Source organism: Lactuca serriola, chromosome 3, assembly GCF_051521515.1.
Source record: "Lactuca serriola cultivar US96UC23 chromosome 3, Lser_US96UC23_V15, whole genome shotgun sequence".
In the NCBI taxonomy this organism is placed as follows: domain Eukaryota; kingdom Viridiplantae; phylum Streptophyta; class Magnoliopsida; order Asterales; family Asteraceae; genus Lactuca; species Lactuca serriola.
The window spans coordinates 111234763-111256952 of record NC_136410.1 but is presented as its reverse complement, the minus strand read 5'-3'; the positions used below and the strand labels follow the sequence as shown (position 1 = coordinate 111256952).

The window sequence follows — 22190 nt, the reverse complement described above, 5'->3', positions numbered from 1 at the left end:
AATGATGTTTTGAACATAGATTCTTCCAATAGTATGGATAAAACATCCTTGTGGCATTGTCGTGTTGGACATGTCAACAAGAAACGCATAGCCCAACTCCAAAAGGATGAAGTGTTGGAGTCATTCGACCTTAGGGAAGATGACACGTGCGAGTCTTGTTTACTTGGAAAGATGACTAAGTCACCCTTCACAAGTATGTGTGAAAGGGGTGAGGGTCTATTGGACCTAATACATACCGATGTATGTGGACCGTTTAGATCAACCACGAAGGATGGGAACCGCTTCTACGTGACTTTTACCGATGACTATAGTAGATATGGGTATATCTATTTAATCAAGCAAAAGTCAGAAACCTTTGAAAAGTTCAAAGAGTTCAAGAATGAAGTGGAGAACCAATTGGGCAGGAAAATCAAGATGCTTCGAACCGATCGAGGAGGAGAGTACCTACGTCTTGAATTCCATGATTATCTCAAGGAGTGTGGAATAGTTTCACAATTGACGCCACCTAGGACACCACAATTGAATGGTGTGGCAGAAAGGCGTAATCGAACCTTATTGGATATGGTTCGCTCTATGATGAGTCGTGCTTCACTACCTATCTCTTTTTGGGGGTATGCCTTAGAGACTGCTGCCCATATCCTTAACCGAGTCCCTACTAAGAAGGTTGCCAAAACACCTCGTGAGATGTGGACAGGGAAAGCTCCCTCGTTGGCACATATCATGGTTTGGGGTTGCGAGGCTTTCGTAAGACGAGATACTCACGACAAGCTCGAACCTCGTAGTGAGCGATGTATTTTCATCGGCTACCCGCAGAAATCCTTTTGATATCTCTTCTATAGACCGAAGGACAATGTTGTATTTGTGGCAAGGAGAGGAATTTTCCGAGAGTGAGAACTCATAGGCCAAGGAGACAGTGGGAGGCAAATCGAGCTTGAAGAGATTCAAGAGTCGATAGATGAAGAAGCCTCTACCACTGGCACTCAACCCGAGGAGGAAACTCTGGTTGAACCGATTGACGAGTCCTTACCTCTTAGATGTTCCGAAAGAGTTAGAGTTCAACCCCAGATTCATGGTTTTCATATTACTACCGAAGGGGACACGTATATTAGTGATGGTACACTAATAAATCTTGATGAACCTAATAGCTATAAGGAAGCCATGGCAGGCCCGGAGTCTACGAAATGGAAAGAGGCAATGGATAGCGAGATCCAATCCATGTATGATAACCAAGTTTGGAATTTGGTTGATTATGTGCCCGGACGTAAGACCGTTGGGTTCAAATGGATCTTCAAGAAGAAGACCGACGTGGATGGAAACGTACACACATATAAAGCGCGATTGGTCGCGAAGGGCTTTGCTCAAACTCCCGGAATTGACTATGATGAGACCTTCTCACTAGTTGTGAAGATAAAATCTATTAGAGTGATGCTAGCTATTGCCGCATTTCATGATTATGAGATTTGACAAATGGATGTCAAGACCGCTTTCCTTAACGGAAAGTTGGCCGAGGATGTTTACATGGCTCAGCCAGAGGGGTTTGTGGATCCGAAGCATCCGAATAGAGTGTGTAAGCTTGAGAACTCCATTTATGGACTTAAGCAAGCATCTCGCAGATGGAATCTTTGCTTCGATGAGAAAGTCAAAGAGTTTGGATTTGTACGAAGCGAAGATGAGTCGTGTGTATATGTCAAAGCCAGTGGGAGTATAGTAAGCTTCCTCGTTCTATATGTCGATGATATATTACTCATAGGAAACGAAATCCCGACTCTGCAGGAAGTTAAGTCCTGGATCGGGAAATGCTTCGCTATGAAGGACCTCGGAGAGGCTTCCTATATTTTGGGAATAAGGATAGTGAGAGAAAGAAGTAAGAGACTAATAGGACTTAGTCAGAACACTTACTTAGATAAGGTACTAAAACGTTTTAGTATGGAAAACTCGAAGAAGGGAGAATTACCGATACAAAGTAATGCCAAGTTGAGTAAGACTCAATGTCCGAGTACCGAAGCTGAAATAGCAGAAATGAGACGAGTACCATACGCTTCCGCAGTTGGCTCAATCATGTACGCTATGGCTTGTACTCGCCCTGATGTAGCCTTTGCTTTGAGCATGGTTAGCAGATATCAATGGAATCCTGGCAGAGCCCATTGGATTGCGGTGAAGAATACCCTTAAGTACCTTCGGAGGACGAAGGAATGGTTCTTAGTCCTCGGAGGGAGTGATGACTTGAAGGTGCGAGGGTATAGTGACGCCAGCTTTCAGACCGACAGGGACAACTACCATTCGCAGTTGGGATGGGTCTTTACCCTGAATGGAGGAGCAGTGACTTGGAAAAGTTCCAAGCAGGAAACTGTAGCTGATTCAACATGCGAATCAGAGTACATTGCAGCGAGCGAAGCGTCGAAGGAGGAAATATGGCTGAAGAACTTCATCGGTGATCTTGGAGTTGTACCTGCCATAAAGGAGCCCATGGAGATTTTCTGTGATAATGAAGGAGTGGTTGCCTTGACCAAGGAACCAAGGGATCATGGTAGATCTCGACATATCGACAGAAAATATCACTTTATTAGACATCGTGTAGAAGAAGGACAACTCGTAGTAAAGAGGATATCATCAGAAGATAACCCACCAGATCCGCTTACGAAGGGACTGAGTAGGGTTAAGCACTTGCAGCATGCTAGGAGTATTGGGCTGAAGGATGATATTAGCATAGATTAGATAGTATTAGAAACGTGTAATAGATAAATGTAATTGACATTTGATGATTAAATAAAGGAGTTTTATTTATGAGTAATGTTACTGTCTTATGTTAATTGTTTAACTATTGTTTCACTTTGCATGTTTTGACTTCTAGAATAATTAAGTTTATTAAGAATAATCGAATTATTCAAATTGGCCACAATCGTTCATATGTTGGAAGTAGATATGAATGAAGATTGTCGTGAATTGGTGCGTAGATTGTCTAAATGGTTTTAGACATAGCAAAAGGGTTGCTGCGACATTCATGAGTGCTTATGAACTGGTTTTGAGCATTGGAACAAACTCGTGCTTGCTGGAATCACCTTATGGAATATGATATAAAAGGGTGATCGCAAGACGATAATACCATATAGTCTTAAAACCTAGATATATGGTTTGTTATTTGTTAATTGATTGTATATTGATATTGCGAAAACGCATCAGTAACTTGGTGTTATAAAACGCATTGTTGTGTATAGTTGATTAATGAATAAGTAAATGCATATAAGTCGAAGTTTATCTGTAACTTTTATCCGAAGAAGGTAAAAGCGATATCTCGGCCGCTCAATGATTTGATTTGACTTATGTGCCGGGCCCGGTCAGAACTGAATTGATGTGTTCGATTAAGTTCTATGTCAAATAAGTCAGAGATCGAGAAACCTAAATGCTTGACTAATCATTCCATAGAATTGTCAGCATGATATCTAACAGAGAACTGTACGATCCCTTATCTAAAGGACAAGATTGATTAGATCAGAGTTTGACAGCGTCTTTGAGAGCTACGATTGCAAATCGAATTCTACTTGTGCATATAGTTACTAGACTTATCCAAGTGGGAGACTGTTGGAATAGTGTCTAAGGCTGCAACTATATTAGGCAAGTATTTGACCCGATTGTGCATGGTCCTTTTGGGTTGCCTTCACCATAGCAACTTGATAGGATGATTTATTATGAGAGAATAAATATTATTAATATATTATGAGAATAATATAAGGAATAATAATATTGTTATTTGATTAATATAAGTCATAAATTAATTAGTATTAATTTGGTGACTTAAAGAGATTAATTAAATAAGAGGGTATAAACTATCAATTGTTTGATAGTTACACTTTAGACTGTAAATTCTTAAGGGATAAGGATTGGACGGATTCTAGAGCTTGGGATAGCTCAAAATCGTCCAAGGCTTATATAAGGTAAGGATTTGGATTGCTTTAAGGAAAGATTATCCAGCTAGGGTTTAAAGGTGAAACCCTAAGGAGTCTACAAGTATAAATAGATCCCTTGAGCAAGGGAAATCGGCATCTCATCTAAAGTAGAGTACCCCTGGCCGATTTCCTTCCAACCTCTCTCTCAAATCATCCTCTTTGCTAGTTGGTGTTTGTAAGCCATTAAAGGAGTGACAATTGTGACTCTAGAGCTCCAAGACAACAAGATCAAACAAGAGATTCAAAGGTAAACTTCTAGATCTGTTTTTGTATTGTTCTTATACCTAATATGTTGTTAGAAGTCTTGGATTCAAAGCATGTTTAATTAGAAAGTGTAGATCCAAGCATTAGGGTTTTGCATGCGCACATAGGAAAGTTCTTATGGTAAAACCCATCAGTTGAAGACCGTGATCAATAGTACCCCGAATGTAGCGTAAGATGCGCTTAAGTGCATGAAAGTGAGGCTTGCGTGGATCATGCATGGAGAGACAGATCTACTGAACAGCGAGTAATAGTCGAGTACTGTAGCCCACCTGTGAGGCTACGATAGAGAGTCGGGTCTTTAACGGGGGTGCTTGTGTGATCCAGCTTTGTCTGAGTGTCTGTTGGTGTACGACATGGGTTACATGAAGACATATGTGCCCGCTCTAGGAGGTCTAACGCATATTTGCGTTGTGATAGGAATAAGCCTGACTGGTCGCGAGTAGCAGAAATGCCCAAAAAATATGAGAGAGGGCCCATATCTGTCATAGCAAACTCTGTGGAAAGAAAAGAGATGATGCGTTGGATCAAATCCATGGATGAGGCTGTCAGAATGATATCGTCAACATAGAGCAATAGGAAACTGGTAGAAGATCCATGTTTGAATGTGAACAAGGAGGGGTCTAATTTGCTGTGAACGAAACCTATCCGAGTGATAAATTCTGTGAACTGGTGGAACCAAGCTCGAAAGGCATGTTTCAGACCATATAGGGACTTCTGTAGATGGCAAACATAATCTGGATGTTCCAGGTGACAAAATCCTTGAGGTTGATGCATGTAAACAGTCTCGTTCAACTGATCAAGTAAGAAAGCATTTTTGACTTTTTCCATTAGCAACCAACCGAGCTTTGTACCTGTCTAAAGAAGCATCCACCTTGTATTTTGTAACACCCAAATATTCAAAATAATTTTTCACATTTTATAAAACATATTTTCATTCATGATTGTTATAAAAACACCATTGTATCACATAGTCAAAACATAACATCACATCCCAAGATCAAAATGTAAAAACTCCTTGTGTGTGTACTGATCAAGTTGGCGCCTTCCCGTGATCCTCACTGGTACCTGAAACACATAACACAACACTATAAGCATGAAGCTTAGTGAGTTCCCCAAAATATCACACACAACACATATTAGCCACTCGAGGCTACAACTCTGTTTGACCCTCTGGTCAATGTGTCTCAGTGGGACCCTCCAATCCCATAACTCTGTGGGCCCTCTGGCCCTAACTCTGTGGACCTTCCGGTCCTAACTCTGTAAACTCTGTAACATACATAGCATAAAGCACATAGAAATCACGTCATGCAAGAACATACAAATACTCTGTCTCATAACTCCAATTACCACTCTAGGTAAAGTATAGTGAGAAGACTCACCTCAGGTAACTCGGTGAAATCTCAAACTCTGTAAAATCCGATCTAGCCTCCGCCTAATCTGAAATAAACACTCTAAATTAATACATCTCTCAAGGCTAGACTGTTCCTCCTCTTAGTACTCTTAGAACGGTAAAAGACCATTTTACCCCTCTCATGGCTCAAAGACCCTAAAGTTGACCAAACCCTAACAGTAAACAAAAGTCAACTCCCTGGGTTACGCTCTGCATACCACACATGTACGCTGGGCGTACCCGGTGTCTTCACAGAACTCCTAGTTTCAGATTCTAAGCATTTTGGGGTCTTAATCCGCTAAGACCCACATCCAACTTCTAGATCTGACCATTTATAACCCTCTTAATCCATAAAGTCGACAACTTTAAGCCTTTGCATTGCTGGATAAGTCACTAACACCCATAATACTCCACTTCCTCACACTAGAAAACTCAATACTCATGCGTAACGTCATATCCACGACCAAGATGGAAACTTTATGGATTTATAACACAAATAACACTGAAATGGCACCGATCTAGGTCCATGGAGCACATTACACTCATAAAGTCTCCACTTTTGGGACTTTTAACCCTAAAATGGTCCATGCAATCATCTAACCAAAAAGAAGAGGAAAGTTTTGAACTTTATACCTCCAAATGCAGCTCCTTCCTCTGTAGATCTCAGATCCAAACTTGCACTTCAAGCTCTAGCCTCCACAAGCTCCTCTCCTTCTTCTTCACACACACACACACCAAGGCACTTTTAGCTCCAAAACACTCACTCTCAAACTAAGGACGATTGGGAGGCTCTCTTAGGGTTTTACTCATTGATATGGAGGCTGAGAAATGAGCCTTAGTATCCATTATATAGTGCACAAGTCAAATATTAGGGTTTGCATCTGGACCCATTATGCCTAGCGTAACCCTGGGTACGCCCAGCGTACCCAAGCGAGTCCGCGTCCAAATTAAGCGCATGAGTACGTGCGGCGTACTCCCCAGTACGCCTAGCGTACTCATTTGCTACAAGAATTCTCATAAGGACCACTTTTGACAACTTGACAAAATGGAAGGATATAATAGCTTTACCTGGATTTCGGGATGTTACATATTTCTTTTTAATAACCACATAGAACGCACAATATTGGCCCCTTGGGGCCTCGGGACAAGGGCCCAAGTTTCGTTAGTAATAAGAGCATTAAATTCGTCTTGCATGGAAATGGTCCAGTTACGGTCACAGAGAGCATGAAGGTGAGACTTTGGCATGGGAGACTCAGTAGTTGTGTGGAGGTTGAGACAAGACACAGGTTTTGTAATTCTACGTTTTGCACATGTGACCATAGGTTGAGTGGGGGGAGGGGGTGGTGGAGAAGATGGTGAAGGTTCGGACGGAGTTGGAGGTGCCTCATTGTTGGAAGGACTATGAGAAGATGAAGGAGAGGATCCGCTAGAGGGATCATCAGAAGAGGCAGGGACGGTGGTGAGAGGTGGAGAGTTGATGATCCGAGAGATGATGACAGGAAAGGGGTCATCAAGGAAATGATAGGACGGTGGTTGCTTCTGGGTGACCGAGAGGGAAGGAAAAGAGGTCTCATCAAAGGTGACATGACGAGAAATGATGATCTACAGAGTAGCAAGATCGAGACATCGATAACCCCGATGATGAGTGGGGTAACCGAGAAATTCATAATGAGTGGAGCGAGGGGCTAGTTTGTGAGGTGTAGTAATGCATGGATATCATAGACAATTGAACACATGAAGGTGAGAGTATGAGGGTGTTTTGTGAAAGAGTTTGGTGAAAGGAGTGTCATTATTGATGGATGTCGATGGTGTGATATTGAGAAGGTGAGATGCCATATGTAATGCTTCCACCCAATATTGAGGTGGGATGTGAGCTTGAAACAGAAGAGTACGAATGATGTTATTTATAGTGCGGATCATACGTTTAGACATTCCACTTTGTTGAGAAGTTTTCGGGAAAAAGAAACGAAAGGCGATGCCACTTTGGTCAAATAGGGAGTAAAATTCACAGTTGTCAAATTTGCCCCCATGATCACATTGGAAAGCTTTTATGTCAGTTTTCATTTGGTTTCTAACATACGCACGAAAATGTAAGAATTTATTCATGACTTCAGATTTGGTGCGTAACGGATAAACCCACAAAAAATGAGAATAATGATCCAAAAATAACACATAATAGTTTATTCCAGAGATACTTGATATGGGAGAAGTCCATATATCAGAGTGAATAATGTCAAAAGCATTAGAAACCACCGAAATAGAAGAAGTAAAAGGCAACCTAACATGTTTGCCAAGATTACACGAATTACATGTAACATAAATAGAGTCTTTATTACATGTAATAAATTTATTCGAAAGTAAAAACTGAAGGACACGAGAACCGGGGTGGCCAAGACGTTGATGCCATAACGTTGGACTGCAAGCAAGAAGAGCGGTAGCGGATTTGGGCTTCTCAAAAGAAGGATAGAGATCGCCCGAGCTGTCACACCTAAGGAGTACCTGATGAGTGCGAAAATCCTTCACAGAAAAGCCAAGTTTATCAAATTCAATGGTGACTATAACGTCCCAAAATTCAAGCTCGAAAATTTCATTTTTTAATTAATATGTTTAATAAACATTTACCAAAACATTGTTGATAAAACAACACCTTACAAAATCATAATGTTGTGTCTCAAACCATGACATCAAAAGTAATGAAAATCATAGTACAATCCCAAAAACTCAATGCGGAAACCATGTGTGTGTGATGCACTGCTACACCGCCGGCTCCTTCCCCTTTAACGAAGAGGTACCTGAAACCAAAACCAAAACTGTAAGCACAAAGCTTAGTGAGTTCCCCCATCATACCAAATACCGTACAATATCATCGGTGTCTTTCAACCGGTAACCTTCATTGGTATCTTTCAACCGATAACCATCATCGGTATCTTTCAAAAGGTAATCATCATCGGTATCTTTCAACCGGTAACCGCCATCGGTATCTTTCAACCGGTAACAGAGAACTATTTCACCCCCTACCACTAGCATGCAACATCAGATATAAGCATACAGTCAGGCATATCCGACTACTGACCTCCCTAGATCATAAGGACCACTGTCAGGGAAGCTAATCCCTACTATACACATAACTTGTCATACAGTTAAATCAAATGACCAAAACACATAACCAGACCAAGATAATAATCACAAAGACAATCATCTTCTAAATACCCCTTTTTGGTGGGCCGACATTGTGGCCTTAGACCCACCCCTACTGGAAGGTAACTCACCTCAATTTCGTGCAGTGTTTGAATTATCCTTGGCACACAAGTCGACTCCCTTCGACTCCTCGATTCCTACACAACAACCTTCAAGTCAACACACAACACATGCAACACTAAATAAGGTTAGTCCAAGTCCAGTCAAAATCAACTTCAAGTTGACACGACTCGCCGAGTTGGGCCGTCAACTCGTCGAGTCCCTAACCCTTTACTCGTCCTTATCCACGTCTCGAATCGATGAGTTTGGCATTGTCTCGACGAGTTCCTCTCTTGTATGAACATTGCATGAAACTCATCCGACTCGCCGAGTTGTATGAACACTTGTCGAGTCCACCTTCATCTGATGAACAAGTCCTGTCTTCAAATCGCCGAGTTGCATGAACAACTCGTCGAGTTCATCTTCAATCTTAAGAAGATTGCCTTGGACTCGTCGAGTCTGTTCTTGTACTCGTCGAGTCCCATGAACTCCAGGTCTAAAATTACGTCCAATGCGTTGGGTCACTCTTTTTGTCTGGTTACAACCCTTCTAACACTCAACTGAGTTCTTTTGACCTTCAACAGATATGTGACTCAAAACCTTGGACTCGTCGAGTCCCAAGAACGGACCCGTCGAGTCGGTCACCTCTACACTCTAAATCATCGATTTCTGATGTACAACCTTTGATCAAAAGATAGATCCAATCTTCTACAATCGATCAAGCATGTAAAGTTACAAACTTTACATGCTTGCATGGGACTTTGAGCTCAAAAAGACATAAAACAAGCTCTTATGATGCATGGGACCTTTCATGGGTGCAAAAGTAGTCCCCAACTGCCTTGTGACTCCCTTAATGACATGATTCAGAAGCACTAACCCCCAACCATGTTTGTAATCATGGTTGGCCATCAAAAATGGCTTATAAAAGCCCTAAATCTCCCCAAAAAAGGATCTAACAAATGAAAGAGCAAGGTTACAAGTTTTTACCTTCAATGAACTTTAGAAGGTGCTCAAAATCGGTTTCCCTTGGTCTTTACTTGCTTCCTCAAGCTTTTCTCCTTCCTTCTTAAGATCATAAGCACCAACATCCACCAACAAGGCTTAGATTGCTTCTATAACAGCTAGGGTTTCAATGAGAGGTGTTCTGGGAGCATAAGGGACGTTGTGGCCAATATAACATTGTTTAAATAGGGTGCAAACCCTCGGATTAGGGTTTTTATCCAGACAAGGTCTACTCGTCGAGTCTGGGACCCGACTTGTCGAGTTCATCACTTAAATCCTTCGTCCCGTCCCACTTCTACTCGACGAGTTGGTCCTTCAACTCGCTGAGTTCAAGGCCAAAAATGCAAAATACTTAGAAAGAAATACGTACCAAGACCTAGGTGCTACAGTTACATTATTATCAGTAGTGAATTTTCGAATGGAAATAAGATTCTTGATAATGTTAGGTGTGACCAGAACATTGTGGAGGTGAAGAGGGTGGTGAAAAGTGTGTAAGTGAGAATGATCAGAGTGTGTAACGGGAATGGGTGAACCATTGCCAACAAGAACAAAATTTGTTTTGCTATTATTACTAAGAGAATGGAGTCTACCTGAGTCTGAGGCCAAGTGGGATGTAACCCCAGTGTCCATGTACCATGATGAATCATGGTTGTCATTGAGAGACATGGTGTTCATTACAGCAACAAGATCCGTGGCTTGATTAGCTTGAGTCGGGGAAAACCACTGCAATGGCGGGGTGAACTTGGTGGTCGGATTAATGGTGTGAAACGCAGCAGGGGGCTGATGTGGGCGGTCTGTAGTGGCGGGACTACTGCCGAGCAGCCCTTGTTGTCCGGTAGGTGAACGTGGTAGGTGGCGTTGCTGATGATGTCCAGTGTAGGGGTGAGGAATAGAACAAGGGGCTGTAGGCCAGCCGTATGTAGCCCAAGGAGGAGGAAAGACAAACCACTGCATCAGAAAAGGAGGCTGTTGAGGAGACCGAGATTGGGAGGCCTGCTGTGGGCGGTTCACGATGGTGGAGGGACGAAAAGAAGAGCCGCTGCGATGGTTGTTGTTGCGGTTATTTCTGTGATTTTGAGAGGAGGATGGCTGACGTGAATATAGAACAGTGGGAGCTAAAGCATGGTCAGTATGTTGTACATGTTGTACATAGACATGGCGGGGTCGAGAAAAGCGACTCTCCTCGAGAGTGAGGATAGATCGGGTTTGAAGCATGCTTGGGAGAGGTTCTTTGTGACGAATCACATTTGCAATATGATCATATTTTGGGTTTAACCCATTAAGAAAATACGTATGAAGCATGCGTTCGTTAACTGCATTACCAATATTGCGGAGTAAATCAGCAGCCACCTTCATCCTTTCATAGAATTCGTTGATTGATCGATCTCCGATGGTCATTTGCCTCAACTCATTCTCCAGTTCCATGTCACGAGCTTCCTTGTTGTCCCGAAACAAGGCTTTAATGTCAAGCCACAAAGAGCTTGCTATGGATCTGGGTTTTGTAACCATGTTAAGGAGTGACTGAGTTAGCGTTCCATAGATCCACATCTTGACAAGGGAGTCAAGATTGAACCATTCTGTGTCTTTATCATTTTGCGGTTTTGAAGTGCCATCAAGATGTCCAAGAACACCAATACTGGTGCAGTGGGTTTCAAATAGTTCTCTCCAGGAATCATAGTTAAGTTGATTCAAGTCAAGAATGAGAGGAATGAAGGATTTGATGTTGGCGATGACATATGGCTTTGAGTTGCCACTAGTAGGGTTCGATGATTCACCAGACATGATCCAAGAAGATGAGAGAACAAGATGATGAAGATCTAATAGAACACAGACGAAGAAGAAGGAGATAGAAAAGGCGCAACAAAGTGTGCAGGGAGGTTTCAGACGATCGACACAGAGGGTGTCAATCATATTGGGAAGAATTTTGGTTGGACCCCTTTACAGCTCTGATACCATAATAGGGTTTCAATGTTTTTCCCAAAATCCTTTAACCTTCATTCCATAATATATATATATATATATATATATATATATATATATATATATATATATATATATATATATATATATATATATATATATATACTGGGCTAATCTAATTGGGCTAATAATACAACATAATATACACTAATAATATACACTAATAGTTTTTTCATATTAGATGTGTTTGTCACATTATTAATCTTGCGGTACAAGATGGTTTGAAAATGATAGATTCGACGATTGAAAAATTCAAAATTGTGTTAACTAGAGTTTTTGGAAAAAATAAAGATACAATGGAAAAATATCGAAAGTTTGCCATTTCCATTAACGTAACTCCACATAGTCCCCATTGGGATGTTGACACTAGATGGAGTTCAACATGCATGATGTTTGAAAGTTTGACACGTCAAAGAATCGCTTTGCAATTATTTTACGACACAATTTCAAAAGGAAAAAACCCGGTTTCGGATTATGATTAGGAGTTGATGGAAGAGTTTGTGGAAATGCTAAAAGTTTTTAAACAATCAACCACTTTTCTATCGGGCGTGTATTACCCTACAAGTCCGTTGTTACTAAATGAATTATGGTTGATGTCCGCACAATTGGAGCGTTTTGAACAAAGAAGTGAAATATTTGTTTTGGTTACGGGACCACTGAGACAAAAACTAGTCAAACATTTCAAAGAAATGCCACCACTTTTTACTTGTGCCGTGGCATTAAACCCATGTATCAATGTTACGGGTGTAGAGGCTTTGATTACCAAAGTTTCTATGTCTTTAAATTTGCACAAAGATGACTCAAACTACAACCGTAACCAAATACACACTTTTAATAATACGTTTTCTGATTTGTTTGACATTTACGTTACAAAATATGGTAATATGTCAAACACTTTTGCAAGTGTAACCGAATCTACTAGTGGTGCATCGGGTAGTGGTGGGGGTCGAACGAATTTTCATATCGACCTCTATAAGTACCTTTTGGAGGAACAAAACAAAAGTGCATGCACATTAACCCCTTGTAGCGAACTTGGAATTTATATGGGGTCAAACTTTTTGAAATTCACGAGTGCACCACAATTTAAAATTTTGGATCTTTTGGCTTGGTGGAGAGAAAAGGAAGCACAATGTCCTATTCTCTCCGTCATGGCCCGCGATTTACTAACCGTCCAAGCTTCCACGGTACCTTCATAATCCGCTTTTTCTTTTAGTGGTAGAGTTTTATAAAAGTGGAGGACAAATCTTACCCTGGTTGCGGTAGAGGTTTGCGTTTGCTTGAAGGATTACTTGGATTCGGTGGAACATATACAACACTTGGCATCAATAGAAGGCCCACTAGCAGAAAATGTTGAACTGAAGATCATGGATGAAGAATATGCACAAGGCTTATCAACACCTCCGGAAGACGAAGACGATGACGATGAAGACGAAGACGAAGATGAAGAATATGGTATTGATGAGACTCCTAGTTATTTGCGTGGCGGTTGAAAAATATTTTAGTGAAGGCGAAACGAAGTGGAAGACTACAAAAACTATTTCTATTTGGCTAAATGTTATAACAACACTTTATTATTATTTTTATTAGTTAACTAGTTTGAAAACTCTTTCTAATTCGACGTTTGATGTATGTTTTAACTATTTTAATAAACCTATGTTGCATTTTGTGTTATATATGAGGTCCAAAAAATGTTTTTTTTTAAATGAAAAAAATCGGATTGGATCCTAACCAGATCGGATTAAACCGATTCGGATTCGAGGGAGGTCAAATCGGTCAAAACTGGTTTCAAATTGGATCGGATTTTGGCTTAATTCGGATTGGGTGTGACGTCACCGAACCAGATCGGATTCGGATCCGAATCAGATCTGATCAGATCCGAGGTTTGTGCATCTCTAGAGGACAGTAGAGTTGGTTCCTCCTTCTGTTTGGCCGACTGGGCTAGGCAGTATCTTTACCATGCATATGTGTTTGGTACTCAAGTAGAGGAAAAGAAGTCAGTTTTTGATGTTCATGTGTGTGACAACCCGAAATTTCCATTCTGAACAAACCATATCAAGCCAATAGAAGTAGAGCAGTTACAGCGAAAATTCAGACTTCGAGTATAAGTTTGGCAGTTTTCAGGATTTTACACTTAAGGAGATATTAGGAGAGTGGATGCACTAGGGTTTTGTGCAACACTGTTATTCCAAGACTCTAGGACATTAGAGTTCGTTCCAGGAATAAAAATATTTTCTGCCAAAAATATCTCCGGACTATAAATAGAATTCTAAACCAAATTGGTTCATTTGTTGGATTCCATTTAGAGAAAAGTCAAAATTCTCTCTCACGGATCTTCGGGTTTTTATCCCAAATTGTGAGTACTTCGATCTAGTTATGTTATATAGCTTAGATTGTGTTTAGAAACGCAAATTACATATCAAATCTGTGAGATTCGGGAGTTTACCGCCCAAGAACGTTCTTGGGGAGTAAACTCCAATAAGTGGCTTAAATGCTACCTAGTCCTTTCCCCGTGAATTGTAACTACTTTAGACTTGTATGCTAGTGTGTATAAGACTAGAAAACATCAAAATCGGATTAATAACCCAAGATTTGGGAGTTTACCGCCCAAGAACACTTGGGGAGTAAACTCCATTTTAAGGTCCCAAAGGGTTCCAATGACCCTCAAAGCATTAGAACTCAAACTAGAAGCCTTCATTACATATTTAGGACACCAAAACAATTAAGATTCAAGGGTAAAAGAGAGTTCACGGCCAAGGAGGTTCTTGGGCCGTGAACTCCATGTTTAAGTGCCCAAAATGCCCTAAAAGCCTTCATTTAGCCAAGAGACTAGCCTAGCACATTACCTTGATGTGTCTAATACCTAAAACAATCAAAATTCCAGCACCTAGGGGTGTTCACGGCCGCAAACACATGGCCAACTGGTTCATGGGCCGAAAACTCTAAATAGGGGTGTTTTGATGCCACAAACACTTCCTAAGGCTTAGGCTTGAATTTGGACATGTACTCTAAAGTGTTTATAGCTTAGAAAACATAAGGAATCACTAGCATTGAGGAGTTTACGGCCAAGACAAGCTCTTGGGCCGTAAACACCTATAAAGGGGTCAAATGACACCCTAACTCCTTCCTTATGCATAGAACCGAACATAGATCATTACCTTGAAATGTTTGAGACTTGAAAACACCATAACCACCCTCCCAAGGGAGTTTACGGCTGTAAACTCCAAGGGAATATGGTCCCAAGGCCGTAAACTCCTTAAAGGAGTTAATATGGCACCCAAACACTTGATTTAGCCTTGAAACAATTCACCACATGAGTTGTATAATTGTTAGACTTCATTTAGGGGCTTTGTTGAGAGTTTATGACCAGGAGTTTACTCCCCTGGGCCGTAAACTCCAAGACATATGGTCATTTGACCATAAACTTCCATTAGAGGCATTGCACTCCGTTGTTGCAACCCATTAGCCTCCTAGCACTTGACCAAAAGTGTTTTCCTCGCGTTTAAATGCTTATACTTGTATAATTAGTGTTTTAATCACTAATTATTTATATACATATGTCTTCATATGTAATTAGGATCATTGTATGTGTCTAAGTCTTCACTTGACACCAAGCACTTGTCCGATCCTTCCTTACGATAATAGTCCGTTCAACTCTAGTCACTTACTGCAGGTGAGTTCATACCCCTTAACTAATGTTTTAAACTATTTTTAAATGTTTTATAGGGGGGGGGGATACAAGTAGAATCATGCTAGTTATTATATCAATCACATGTGATTAATAAGTAGAATTATGCTAGTTATTACATCAATCACATGTGATTAATATACATCATTCAAATGATTTGGCTACTCATTATCCGTTTTACCAAACAGTTTCCTTCAAGTGATTTTTATAAACATTTTATATGTTTTAAACTCCTTATTACTCTGTACATATTACTCTGTATATTACATTTCAAACTTATTTACAATTGTGTTTCAAACAAATGTTTCTTTATACTTAAACTGTTTTTATCAAAATATGCCTTCAAACTGTTTTATAGATTGACATCAAGTCGATCTTTTCTTAAGATAATATTTATGTTCAAATGTTTTACAAAACTTATTTATGCTTTTATATTATAAATTGCATGCCTCTATATGTATAGTTATATAAGAAATATTTAAAAGACTTAGGAAGGCTATCCACCCTATTTCCTTTTCGCGCTTGAGATGTGGTCTGGTGGGATATCGGGTACTCGTCCGAAGGTCGTTTAAATATTAGTTATATATCATGTGTACATGTATAGTCATAAAAGGTCCTTCCAGTTCATCTCATGCCCTTGGGTAGCAAGGGTATACATCCATGTTCATACGTACCAGTTAGACTACTAGTAAACTACCATATGGGTAGTTTAGGAAGATACTAGAACTATTACTAGAATGCGATATCATACTATGAGTCAGTTCATTCATGAGTCAATACTTACTACTAGAAGAACATATACAACTATACTAGAGAAGAACATATACAACTATACTAGAATGATTACATTACTATACTTGCTAGGTAGAGAGCACGTACATTACAGCTAGAACAGTTCATTACATTACACTTACATTAATACGTTAATAATTGTGATCCACTGTATCGGAGCATGCCTTAAATGTCATGGCCCGAGTTGTAGCCAGAATTCTCTTAGAGGGAGAGCGTGAGTTTGCGTATAGATCTATACTGGATTGACTATCCTACACCTTGCTGCTAGCTACAACCGGACCTGCAGGTCTGCGGGTGCCAAACGTCATTCCGTTATTACGACCATTCATTATGTTGTTGTTACCAGTCGATAGTATGGTGCAATTAATCACATGATGCCTTAATATAAATCCGGTTTAAGGTAGTTAGTACAACAGTAGTTCTTATAGACATTAATTTTCGCTATACATATATTTAGTGATCTTTTCACTTAAACTATAAATGTAAAAACTATATTTTGTTAATAATAGTTACACTTGGGAAAATTACACACTCTTACAAGAAACGAACATATAGAACAGTTAAGTCTTGGTAGAAGACTACATTGAGAACAGTTAAGTCTTGGTAGAAGACATCTTTATATAAAGTAGGAATCATAGGGATTTCTAGGTTTTTCAAACGTTTATAGTTGTTTTACAAACATCTTCATACTTACAGTTCATATACAAATTCTTACATACAAATAGTTACATACAAATTAAGACACTAAAATACTTATGATCTCACCAGCTTCAAAGCTGATACTTGCTTTCAAAATTACTTGTATCCTCAGGTTATCATAGACAGGTACCGATGCAAGGAGAAAGGAAGATGGAGCTTGTTCAAGGCTCATCTTTCATTTTGATTTATGCTTTAGTGTTTATCAAAATTTGACAGAACACATTTGTATAATAATTATATTATTAATGCAATGGATGATGTTGTTGCTTGTTTACTACTTTACATTGTTGTGATATTATACATGACGTCCTCCGCCCCAGAACGTTTCCGCTGTTCTTGGTTTTGGGGTGTGACAATGTGGTGAAGGAATTTCCTGATGTTTTTCTAGGAGATCTACCAGGTGTGCATCCTATGAGGTAGGTGTAGTTTAGGATCGAGTTGATCCCTAGTGTTGCCCCGATTTCTAAGGCGCCATATCGCCTTGTGTTTCCTGAGATACACGAGTTGTCCTCATAACTCTAGGATTGATTGGTCTGGAGATTTATTCGATTGAGTAGCTCGCCATGGGGAGCACCGATCCTTTTTGTTAAGAAGATGATGGTTCAAATCGGATGTGAATTGATTACCGGGAGCTGAACAAGTTAACAGTGAAAAATTGTTACCCATTGTCAAGGATTGATGACCTTTATTATCAATTATAGGGAGCTTCTTGGTTCTACAAGATTGATTTGAGGTCAGGTTACCATCATATGTGGGTTAGAGATTATGTCATTCATAAGACATCTTTTCATACTCGTTATGGTTATTACTGTTGGATTAATGTCTAAGTCCATAACTATAATTGGTAAGACTTGACCCGAACCGGCATGGTCCATTTGGGTTGCATGGCATCATGCACTTGGATAGACTATAATGAGAGAAATAAGACACTTATGGTTATTAATATATTATAAGTTCTAGTATATTAATAATAAGAATAATATGATTATTTAATTAGTATTGATCAAGAATTAATCTAGGATTAATTAAGTGATCAAAAGAAGACTAATTAAATATATGGGTTGATTGTGTAAATCATCCATACTTGTATAGTGGGCTAATGCTCCATGGATAATCAAGTTGGGCTAAAACCCATAGGATGGTCCATGGATGCTCTATGGTGTATATGTACCCATGGATCATGGAAATGAAAGGCCATGTCAATTAGGGTTTACATGGTGTAACCCTAACTATATAAGCATCATATTATTCACCAAAATCGGCCACTTAGTGAGAATAATGAAGGGCTAGCCGATTTCATGAGTTGTAGATTTCTCTCAAGTTATTCCATGTGTATTTGGTGTTGTGTGAACCATTTGAGGTGTCACACTTGGGGCACTAGGCACTCAAGCTTCATGAAGACTTTCTACATCAAAGAGGTATGTATTCTATCTTGTTAAACTCATTATTTTGTATGCTAGATTAGGATAATACCTTGGAAGTTCTTATTTGCATGTATAATAGAGAAAACATAGATCCAAGGTATTTAGGGTTGCATGTACACTTAGGAGTGTGAAAATGCTCAAAACCCAACAGTGGTATCAGAGCCTAGGCTTGTTTTCTTGTTATACTTGCAAAAGGAGCTGAAAAATCGAGTTTTGATGTTGTCTGCCCAGCAGACTCGCCGAGTCCATGAATGGACTCGCCGAGTCCAAGGAAAAAAGCATCCAACTCGCCAAGTTGGTTCGTGCACTCGACGAGTTGGACCCCCAGACAGCATAAACTCGACTTTTTTGGCTGAAATTGGACTAGGAACATTACCCTAAGATGTTTTTGAACTTATAAACTTGTTTTTGATGTGGTAATGTTCATGCTAATCCAATTTCAAAGATAATTGTCAATAGATTCATGTTTTGTATTAGTTTAAGGTTTAGACTAATTACATGAAAAAGTTTGATTTGAATTATCTTGTTCTTATGAGTTGCTTAGATTAATAGAAAGTTGAGTGAAATAGTTGTTTTCAATCCAAATTAATCTAAGAGGTGATTCTAAAATGTGTTTTTGTAACTTTTCCTCAAGTTATATGAAAAGTCACATTTAAGTTTCATAAAACTCATAAAAGTTGGCAATGGTTACAAAAGATGAAGAGTTTTGTCCTTAAGTTATGGAGGTTCAAGAGTCACTTCATTAATAAATAAATAAATAAAGTGTAACCTTAATTAATTCCATAAGTTCTAAAATAAAGAAAAGTAATTCTTTTATTAGTTTAAAGTCTTCCATAACTTGTCCTCAAGTTATGGAACTTGAAGAGTTTTTGGATTAAAACTACTTTAAACACATAAATCATGGAATTAATTAGTTTTGAATAGTTTCAAAACTTGCCCTCAAGTTTTGGAATTTGTAAAGTTTTCTCTTATGAATACTTTAATTCCAAGTTAGCCCTTAGAATTTTAAAAGTTAAAATTCAACCCTTATACTTTATAATATTATAAGTTAATAATATATATGTATAAGAGTAAGTCAGTCTTACCGCTAGTAGGCCTCATTCAAGAAGCCGGTCTATAAGGTGGGTATAAGGTTGTTGCCTATAAAATGGCAACTTAATGGGTGTCCACTCTCACCCACCGCTTGCTTGACTGGTGGAGGGTCGTTAGCCGAACGGGTTTGACAGGACTAGAATTCTACCTTCATTAAAAGTATTAATGATAAATACTAAGTAACTAAACTCTTAATAATACCCAATCTTAGTTACTTAGGAAAATGTGAATAAGGTGCTAATCCATGAAATTACACTTTGCACTTTGTTTAAGTCGGTTAGTGGAGCGTGTGTGGTTAACCGACACACTAACTCGTATTTAACAAGGTAGGCAAAGGGTAACTTAATGTTTATCTTAGTATCGATGGAGCCTGTGTGGTTAACCGGCACATCGATTGAGGGGTAAACACTTAAGGGTACCAAGTAATTTGCATGGTTACTTCACACCTTGTTTTGTGATCCTCGGCATCCTAGTCACAAAACCTAAAGGGCACACTCGAGATTGAAACATGCCATTGAACTGTTCAATGAATCTCAAAGATCTAGGAGTTTCAAAACCAATTAAAAACCTAATAATACATTTTATTTATCTTGGTGGAAATTGGTGAATCGTCATTCACCTACCTTCAAATATTTTATAGCTTGGATTACGACATCCCTCTTCTAAGTTATAAAATAGTTTGTTGGGTCCTGGCCTTAATATTTCATATTGGGTGTCATATTAAGGACTTTAGATCAACTATCTTGAATATCTCCCAAAACATGTCTGGTTTAGACATCTATGATCTTCCCAAATCTCTTGTAACGAGCTTTCCTAAATGAAGATGATGTCCCATGGAAATCATTCTTCTTCCACCTCCTCTAATTATTCTCCCTAACCCACAAGTTCTTGAAAAGTTTAAGGTCACTCAAGCCCTATTGGCAAGGCAAGGTCTAGGTGTGGTCACATCTTGGAGATGTAGTCACATATTGAAAAGTCGGGAGAGTTGGGTGTCAAAGTCTTGAGAAAGTTGGTGGTTCAATCACTTTCTAAGTCACATAGTGAGTTCCTTTGGGACACCTATGAAACAGACTATGACAAGACCCTGAATGATCTTATCTATTTGTTAAGATCAACTTCCTTAAAACTTGATGGACATTGACAATAGTGACACAGGAAATCCAGAAAAGCATTCTCTTTCCAATGGAAAGGAATCCGCCATAGTCAACTCGGTTGACCAAATGGTAAAGAGAAAAGCTAAGTCTGTGATAGTCCCGTGTACCATTATCAAAGGGTCCATATGTTTATATTGCCAAAGAAAGGGGCATTGGTTGCGAAGCTGCCAAATTTACCTAAGGAAGTTAAAGTCAATAAGTTTGACTCTACTTTAGGTAAAGTCCACTATCTAACACTGCTAAGTTTCGATTCTGAGATTCCTGATAAATGATGTGACTGGGTCACATGGTGATGTTTTAAGAATCAAAGAAAGGTGAAGAAACTTAAAGAAAGAATATGCTGAATCTGATGGCGTAGATGGATTTCTATCGCGTAGTTTGAAGATCGGATTCTTGAGCTACTTCTTAGGAGTTATGAGATATTGCTTAGGAATAGATAACAACAAGTTTTCATATGGATTGTAAGGATAAGTTTTTCTGCAAAGTTTTAAAATAAAAGGAAAATTTTTATTTTATTTATTTTAAAAAATATCCTTACAATGGCATTTGAGGAAAAATTGTTGCTTATATGATTCCATTAATAGCAAGAGTGGATATATGAAATTGATTCTTTCATTTGTGGTAATCTCTAAATTTACCAAATAAGGAAAGATTCTCATCACCTAAGTTTCATTTGGACCTGAACTTGGAATCATGCAAGTTGTATAGCATGATGAATGAGAACTTTCAAGTATTGGAAAAATTAAGACTAATTACTCGGTCACATGGATGTGTGAGTCAAGTAAAGGACTAAGGGATCGAGTACACATTCTTGTGCACTGGTCAAGTCCACCACAAAAGATTGATAAGACTATTCGTCATAGTTTACTAAAGCTCAGTAAATATGATTATACTTACAAGCTTAAGTGTAACTCTGAGACATTGGAAAAAGGTTCCAATGTAAGGCAGAGCGAATAAGAAGAATCAAATTAGGCAGAAGGATAAAAGTTTCTCAAATCTGAAAAGATGGGAGAGTACTTTAGTATCAGTTTTTATGATCATTTTAATGATTTAGATACCTAATCACAATTCATCCTCTAAGTGCATTCTGATAGCTAAGAAGAGGAGCTACGAATTGGTGAAGTGGCTAAATCAAGAAGATGAGTCATACTTCGTTCCAATACAAGTCTTAGAGTCATGCTCCAAGATTTTAATTTGAGTGACATGTCTTAAAGAAGGTTTAAAACACTTGTCAAATGTAAGAGTAAAAGTTTTCTACTCTTGTACATTTGAAATTGGTAAGTTGTGATGTTTTGGATAAAACAAAGACCAACTTAGGCCAATTGTGTGAAGTTTTTGTCTTGATTAGAATCCACACTATCTCTTGAATATCTGACAAGAAAGTCTTATATGTCAAGAGGACAGTGGGAGTCTTAAAGGTCTTGAAAGTCTCAAGAACTAATCAAGAATAAAACCTGAAGTTCTTCACTAGCAAACGACTTGAGGTTTATAACCTATCGTGTTGACATATTATGTGCTCATTCCAGT

General features: G+C 39.0%; 1 protein-coding gene across 1 annotated transcript; it reads right to left on the bottom strand.

Annotated features, from left to right (window-relative positions):
- Positions 1-8649: 8649 nt before the first annotated feature.
- On the bottom strand, positions 8650-11619 carry LOC145095624 (uncharacterized). Its single transcript, XM_079033470.1, has 2 exons — positions 10428-11619; positions 8650-8711 (listed from the first exon to the last, which is right to left on the bottom strand). Exons 1-2 carry the CDS (start codon positions 11617-11619, stop codon positions 8650-8652), a joined length of 1254 nt encoding a protein of 417 aa, XP_078889596.1.
- Between the last annotated feature and the right edge of the window lie 10571 nt (positions 11620-22190).

Excerpts from the sequence above, each read along its gene's own strand:
- LOC145095624 (XM_079033470.1), bottom strand. The coding sequence starts at position 11,619 with ATGTCTGGTGAATCATCGAACCCTACTAGTGGCAACTCAAAGCCATAT. Across the intron at positions 8,712-10,427 it reads CCACTTGGCCTCAGACTCAG|GGATTAGCTTCCCTGACAGT; the intron begins GTAGACTCCATT and ends TGTGTATAGTAG.